General features: G+C 40.8%; 1 protein-coding gene across 1 annotated transcript; it reads left to right on the top strand.

Moving 5' to 3' along the window:
• Positions 1 to 5,352: 5,352 nt before the first annotated feature.
• LOC149460094 (general transcription factor II-I repeat domain-containing protein 2A-like) lies at positions 5,353 to 6,438 on the top strand. The gene has a single exon (XM_089680166.1). It carries the CDS (start codon positions 5,353 to 5,355, stop codon positions 6,436 to 6,438), a length of 1,086 nt encoding a protein of 361 aa, XP_089536292.1.
• The last annotated feature ends 2,004 nt before the right edge of the window (positions 6,439 to 8,442 follow it).

The raw sequence follows: 8,442 nt of genomic DNA, 5'->3' as shown, positions 1-8,442 counted from the left end.
TGCTCTTGGAGAACTACAAGCCGTCTGCCACAATGGCAGATGGTAGTTGCAGTTCATTTATTCACAGAACTGTGTGAATGAGGCTTCAGTCACACCATGTGCCGAGGTGTGAGTTTTTCTGCATGCATTCTGCAAGAGCACACAAAAAACAATTGTTCTCTATTTGCCCTGTTCACACTACAACACTAGAATCACATGTGGATTTTTTCTGTGCAGGAATCTGCAGCATGTATAAAATTCACTGAAGTGAAAATTGATGTAAACTTGTGTCTCTGCAAGTGAACTCTGTTCATTTTATTTTTTTTTTTTCCCAACTAAAAACAGCGCAAAACACACCAAAAAGCAATCTGTGAAATAATTTGTGGCACATACAAAAAACAAAAAAAGTCCAGTGACATGTCCAAAAAAACGTCCCGTGATAAAAAAACAACAAACTTATATTTTCATAAATTTCTTCAGTGCCAATAATAGTCCTTCCACCATCCACCAGTGCAAAACCAACATGAACCGCACTCACCAGATGTTTGGTGAGTATAACGCCTTTCAGTATTATTAAGGGCTCCTGGACCCCCTTTTTAACCTCCAAATATTGCCTCCTCTAGAACATAGAAACCTCCTCCGATTACTCCCCTCACTGACTCCACCAAAATTCAGGAAGAAGAAAAACCAAATAGCGTGATACCGCCCTGAGAACGCCCTGTGCCACAAATTATTTTTTTTGACACTTATATATAAATTGTAATATTTTGCATTAATATTACTTATAGGTTGGGTATTTCACAGATTGCTTTTTGGTGTGTTTTGCGCTGTTTTTAGTTGGGAAAAAAAATTTTTTTTGGTTTTATACCTATGCACAGCAGCATCTCACGTGGATAAGTGTGTGGGGAAGGAGGTCCTGGGCGCTGAGGTCTTTTTTTATTGATCTGTTCATTTTATACATCAGTTTTTCTGCACATATGGTGTGAATGAGGCCTGAATAATATGGCTATGTGGGCAATCACTGAACGGCCGCTCTCTTTTTAAGTTGTGACAGCAGGTTGTGGAAAGAAATTCCCCTGCCCCCTGTCACAGTGAGGGATCAGAAGGGGGGATGTGCAGGTTGGTGCTCTTTGGTAACATGCTACACCCTAAATACGGGTGTAACATAGATTATAAGCTCCAAGGAGCAGGGCACTCCTAACCCTCTTGTATTGAACTGTATTGTTGCTGTATTGTCTCCCATTATATTGTAAAGCACTGAGCAAACTGTTGGCGCTATATAAATCCTGTATAATAATAATAACATGTTACCAAAGGTGAACTTATCCTTTAAATAGTGGGGTGATTGGGAGTATGGAACTTCTGCCAGTTTTGTACTGCTTTCTGTCTCCCCTTTTGGGAGATTCTCTCTCCTTATTCATCTTGGGGATTTGTCGCTACAACTGAGAATGAGAGAAAATCCAAAATTTTAAGTTGGCACTAGAACAGGAATAGAGGGAAAATCTCCCAATGAGTTTAATAGTTTTAATAACAATTTCCTAAGAAAGTATTTCTCTCACTTTGAAAATATTTCTACTTCAAAACCAATGGTGCAGGGTGCAAAGGAAAATTTACCCAGTAAGATACAGACGACAAATTTTAAAAAACTGGCACGGGGTTTATCTATCGTGTACTCTATCCAAAACGAAAAAATGGCTTTAGATATAATTTAGAAATTAAAGTTCTCTCTTTTTTTTTTTTTTTTACAGAAGAAGCAACTAAGGATCTTTGGTATCAAGGTTTTGCTGCTAAGATCTAGAAATACTTTTCCACAGTTAATAATCATGATCGGACCTGTCTTGAAAATTTGATGTTGGTTAAAAACTTGTGAGGAATTATTAACTGCACCCACCTACAGGTTACTGTGAATGTTAATGTCAATGTACATTGATTTGCATTCCATAGTCATTTGTGTATGGAGGTCTGCCATGGATTTGTTCATGCAGCTGAAGTATAAGCAACTTAAACTGTTTATACTAATATTAAGTACACATCATTGGCTGTGTCATAGTAAATGTGGCGAGGCTTCCGATGATGACGTGTGACCTTCAGGTGTGGCTCAGTTTGTTAATATTTTCCACATTTTTGGCATGCCAGATCAGGGAAGTCCGTCTGAGCATTTGAGATTGCCATTGACGTTTTACCAGCATACCAGTATTATATACACAAAACATTCTATACTCACAAATGAGGAAACATAAATCTGTGATGAACTGGAAAAGTATGTACTGTGTTGATTTGTTGCTAATAGCAACGTTGAGGTTTTTGTTCCTTCTTATTTTTAATTTCCTTTAATAAAAGTAATTAAAGTGGTTCTAAAGGCTCGTTTTTTTTCACATTCGTGCATTCTATGCATGAAGGTAAAAAACCTTCTCTGTGCAGCATCCTCCCCAGCCCCCCATAATACTCACCTAAGCCCCCTCTCAGTCCAGCGATGTGCACTGGAGTCAATCACAGCCAGTGAACCAATGAGAAGAGAGATGGGGCGGGTCCGAGCCACGGCTCCTTGTGTGAATGGACACATGGAGCAGCAGGTGCCCTCATAGCAAGCTGCTTGCTGTGGGGGCACCCAACAGGAGAAAGGGGCCAGGAGTGCCGGCAGGGGGACCCAATAAGTGGATGATCCGGGATGCTCTGTGCAAGGTAAGTATAGACACGGTTGTTATTTTTTTAAAATAGCCTTTAGAATCACTTTAAAGCTGAAATCCAGTAAAAGTCCTCCCTTGTAGTGGGGCTGCACACTGCAAGGGTTAATGGTTCATTTATGTCTAGAAGACTGGGTAAAGCAGTTTTACTAACCTAATTCTTCACCCTTGCAGGCTTGTCCGCACTTCTAGACCGGTCCCTGTAGCCTTATCTTCCTTGCACTCCATCCGTTGGATACCCCTGATATCCTGAAGACCAATGCAGAGACCATAGCTTTGAACTGGATGTGAGAACACAGAGGGACAGTCCACTGCCAGAGCATAGCCGTTTGCTGGGAATGTGGAGAATTAAGTTGGTAAAATTGCTTCTGCCACGGCTCTTTACACACTCTAATGCGGCTCTTCTGTGTGCCGGGCGCCCGCTCCCCTCCCTCCTCTCGGTCGGCCGCTCCCCTGCCCCAAAAGTCCGCGCAGACCTTTTAATCCGGCCCGCGGATGTGGCTGTCAGGATGTGTGTAGGCGGGGCAGCGTGAAGAACGTGAGGGGAGGGGAGCTAGGCTCCTCTCACAGTCCGCCCTGAAGACCCGAACGGCGCGGGAACACAGCGAGAGGAACGCGCGGAGCAAAGGTAAGTGAATTGACACGGGGGACTTGGCTTACTAGAAGGGGGGGGGAATAGTACTGTGGGGGATGAAATACTATATGAGGGATGAAATACTATATGGGGGATGAAATACTATATGGGGGATGAAATACTATATGGGGGATGAATTACTATATGGGGGATGAATTACTATATGAGGGATGAAATACTATATGGGGGATGAATTACTATATGGGGGATGAATTACTATATGGGGGATGAAATACTATATGGGGGATGAATTACTATATGGGGGATGAAATACTATATGGGGGATGAATTACTATGGGGGATGAATTACTATATGGGGGGGATGAATTACTATGGGGGATGAATTACTATATGGGGGATGAAATACTATATGGGGGATGAATTACTATGGGGGATGAATTACTATATGGGGGATGAATTACTATATGGGGGATGAATTACTATGGGGGATGAATTACTATATGGGGGATGAATTACTATGGGGGATGAATTACTATATGGGGGATGAATTACTATATGGGGGATGAATTACTATGGGGGATGAATTACTATATGGGGGATGAATTACTATGGGGGATGAATTACTATATGGGGGATGAATTACTATGGGGGATGAATTACTATGTGGGGGATGAATTACTATATGGGGGATGAATTAATATGGGGGATGAATTACTATATGGGGGATGAATTACTATATGGGGGATGAATTGCTATGGGGGATGAATTACTATATGGGGGATGAATTACTATATGGGGGATGAATTAATATGGGGGATGAATTACTATGGGGGATGAATGGGGGATGAGGGGGGAGAAATGTGACACGAGGGGGTGAAATGTGACATGAGGGGAGAAGTGTGACATGGAGGGGCAGAAATGTGACATGAGGGGAGAAATGTGACATTGTGGGATTGACATAAAAAGGGTTGATGTGAAAAGGGGGGTGTGGACATAAAATTGCGGAATATTGTAATCTAGGAGCCAACAAAATAAGTTAGTGGCCAGGTTCTGAGGTCAATATATAACAGTACCAGTGAGGACTATTTGAGTGTGTTTTCACATACTTTTATATGTACTTTTTTAGTTGTATCTTGGTTTTTATTTCATTTTATGTTGTCATTTTTTTCTTTTATTCAACTTTATTCAGAGCCAGTGCAATGTGTGCATGCCTGTTTTATTACTTTTACTTCTTGCCTACTGTTTGGGTGTATCCATCAAGGTGGAGAACCCTGCTTAAAATATCCATGATGAGCCCCACTAATTTTATAATACTATTTACACACACATAAGATGCCATATATGCGTCATCTACAGATAAATACCAGTGCGTCATCCACAGATCCCCCATAACAGTGCATCATCCACAGATAAATAACAGTGCATCATCCACAGATCCCCCATAACAGTGCATCATCCACAGATAAATAACAGTGCGCCATCCACAGATAAATAACAGTGTGTCATCCAATATTACTTCTTTTATGTGATTAAGGATGCCGGTTTGGTGTTGGTGGCTTTATTTTAAAATGAAACATTTTTATAGGTGCCCTGTTTGACATGGCTACAAAGAAAAAACAACGAAAAACGGAAGACGAAAACCGTGAATTTAAAGTGGAATGGACCGAGACTTTCGCGTTTCAGAACGTAAATGGCTTTCCGACCTGTCTTATTTGTAAAGAAAAATTGGCACATAACAAAAAATCTAATTTGGAGAGACACTTTACAACAAAACACTTGTCCTTTAGTAATAAATATCCTGTTGGTGATGCAAGGAAGAAAGCAGTTGAGGAACTTCTGAAGAGTTAAGAAAAATCAAGTTCTGCGTTTAATCAGTGGGTGCAGTCTTCCAACTATGTTAATTTTGCAAGTTTTGCGGTTAGTCAAGAGATTGCTAAGAGAGGCAAACCATATACAGATGGCGAATACATAAAACGTTGTTTTATAAGTGCATCAGAAGAGTTATTCAGGGATTTTAAGAACAAAGAAGAAATTCTAAAAAAAATTAAAGAGTTGCCATTGTCTGCTAAAACAGTGAAGGATAGAACAGCCAAAATGTCTTCCAATATAACCAACCAACAAGTTGATGATCTTAAAGTGGTTTCAGCTTTATCAATAGCAGTTGACGAGTCTTGTGACTTAAATGATACAGCTCAAGTTTCACTTTTTGTAAGATTTATGTCAGCTACAGGTCCTAAAGAAGAACTTTTAGGATTATTGCCACTGAAAGGTCAAACACGTGGAGAGGATATAGCAAATGCTGTAATTGGTTGCATTGAAAAATATCATATTCCACTTGATAAAATCGTCTCAATTGCAACAGACGGGGCAAAAAGTATGACCGGCGTAAGAAATGGATTTGTTGCTATTATGAAAGAAAAAATTAGTCACGAGATACTTACATACCATTGCATCATACATCAAGAAGCACTTTGTGCGCAGACATTTCCAGAAGAAATGTGCAAAGTTATGGAATTGGTGACTAAGATGATCAACTCCATTGTAGCTAAAGCTCTTCATCATCGCCAATTTAAAGAATTTTTACTTGAAATTGAGAGCGAGTACGCAGATCTTCTGCTGCATAACAAGGTACGTTGGTTATCAAGAGGAAACGTTTTGAAACGTTTTGCTTCCTTATTATCAGAAATCAAAGCATTTTTCCTCGAGAAGGGTGTTCACTATCCAGAATTAACAAACGATCAGTGGACCCAAAAACTGTATTTCATGGTGGATGTTACTTCCTATCTAAATCAGCTTAATCATAAACTACAGGGGAAAGGAAACACAATTTTTTCGATGTTAGAAGAAGTTATTTCGTTTGAAAACAAATTATCTGTTTTTGCTCAAGATTTTGACAGAGAAACTTTGATTCACTTTCCAAGCCTGTTGAAACATCGCCAAGAAAATAATTCTGATATTGACATTACCTATTTTAAAACAGCACTTTTAAATATGAGGGAAGCTTTTCTCAAGAGGTTTCAGGAATTCAGAAACAGCAAAGCAACGTTGGCCTTTGTTAAAAAACCTCTGGATGCCACTGTAACGGAATTAAATTTTTCTCCCTTTAATATCGACATTGGCAACTTTGAAATGCAATTGCTGGATTTAAAAAACAAAGAACTGTGGAGCTCGAAAATTTGAACGTCTTTGTACTGATTTAGAAAGATTGGAGAAAAACAAATGTGAACTTAGTTCACAGAACAAGTGGTCTGCTTTGAAAGACCTGGAGAAGGAAGATATGTTGATTTTTAACACCTGGAATAGTATTCCTGACTCATTTAATCAACTAAAAAAGCTAGCGTTTGCTGTTCTTTCCTTGTTCGGGTCTACATATTTATGCGAACAATCATTTTCAAGCATGAACCTTATCAAGAGTAAATTGAGAAATCGTCTCATCGATGAGAACCTGGAATCGTGCCTAAAATTAAAAACAACAACATACAAACCTGACTTACTCAAACTATCCAAGGAAATGCAAGGCCAATGTTCACATTAGTGGTTGTGACTTTGTCAGTCATTGTCAGGATGTAATTTTCTCTACATTGTAAGTAGAGATGAGCGAATCGAACTAGGCGAAGTGGAATTCGTTTCGAATATTAGGAAAATTTCGATTCGCGCCGAATCCGAAAATAAGCAGACTTCGGATGCGCGAATCAAAATTTTTCCTAAAATGGCGGCGACATGTGCGGCGACGGAGCGGGGATGTCTGGGAAGGCGCGCAGACAAGGCGCGCTGACCCATAATGCATTCATTCATGACATGTGATCGCATTAGCCAATCAGCAGCCAGCCAGCCAGCACTGTGTAATGGTCGAGCTATAAATGGCGGCCATTTTAGAATTCTCCATTTGCCTCCAGTCATTCAACAGAGGCAGACCTCTGTAACCTGGTTACTTAGGGACACAGAAACGTTACTTAGGGCCACAGAATCGTTACTTAGGGCCACAGAAACGTTACTTAGGGCCACAAAAACGTTACTTAGGGCCACAGAAACGTTACTTAGGGCCACAGAAACGTTACTTAGGGCCACAGAATTGTTACTTAGGGACAGACACAGAATTGTTACTGAGGGACACAGAATTGTTACTGAGGGCCACAGAACTGTTACTTAGGGCCACAGAAACGTTACTTAGGGACACAGAATTGTTACTCAGGGACAGACACAGAATTGTTACTTAGGGACAGACACAGAATTGTTACTGAGGGACACAGAATAGTTACTTAGGGCCACAGAAACGTTACTTAGGGCCACAGAAACGTTACTTAGGGCCACAGAATTGTTACTTAGGGACAGACACAGAATTGTTACTGAGGGACACAGATTTGTTACTGAGGGCCACAGAACCGTTACTTAGGGCCACAGAAACGATACTTAGGGACACAGAATTGTTACTCAGGGACAGACACAGAATTGTTACTGAGGGACACAGAATTGTTACTGAGGGCCACAGAACTGTTACTTAGGGCCACAGAAACGTTACTTAGGGCCACAGAAACGTTACTTAGGGCCACAGAATCGTTACTTAGGGCCACAGAAACGTTACTTAGGGCCACAGAAACGTTACTTAGGGCCACAGAATTGTTACTTAGGGACAGACACAGAATTGTTACTGAGGGACACAGATTTGTTACGGAGGGCCACAGAACCGTTACTCAGGGCCACAGAAACGTTACTTAGGGACACAGAATTGTTACTCAGGGACAGACACAGAATTGTTACTGAGGGACACAGAATTGTTACTGAGGGCCACAGAACTGTTACTTAGGGCCACAGAAACGTTACTAAGGGCCACAGAAACATTACTTAGGGCCACAGAAACGTTACTTAGGGCTACAGAAACGTTACTTAGGGCCACAGAATCGTTACTTAGGGCCACAGAATCGTTACTTAGGGCCACAGAATTGTTACTTAGGGACAGACACAGAATTGTTACTGAGGGACACAGATTTGTTACTGAGGGCCACAGAACCGTTACTTAGGGCCACAGAAACGTTACTTAGGGACACAGAATTGTTACTCAGGGACAGACACAGAATTGTTACTGAGGGATACAGAATTGTTACTGAGGGACACAGAACCGTTACTTAGGGCCACAGAAACGTTACTTAGGGCCACAGAAACGTTACTTAGGGCTACAGAAACGTT

The sequence above is a fragment of the Staurois parvus genome, unplaced genomic scaffold (genome assembly GCF_062004578.1).
Source record: "Staurois parvus isolate SC_StPar_1 unplaced genomic scaffold, SC_StPar_1.0 ptg000235l, whole genome shotgun sequence".
Classification (NCBI taxonomy): Eukaryota; Metazoa; Chordata; class Amphibia; order Anura; family Ranidae; genus Staurois; species Staurois parvus.
Note: the sequence above shows the minus strand (reverse complement) of the source record. Positions and strands in the feature narration are given on the sequence as shown.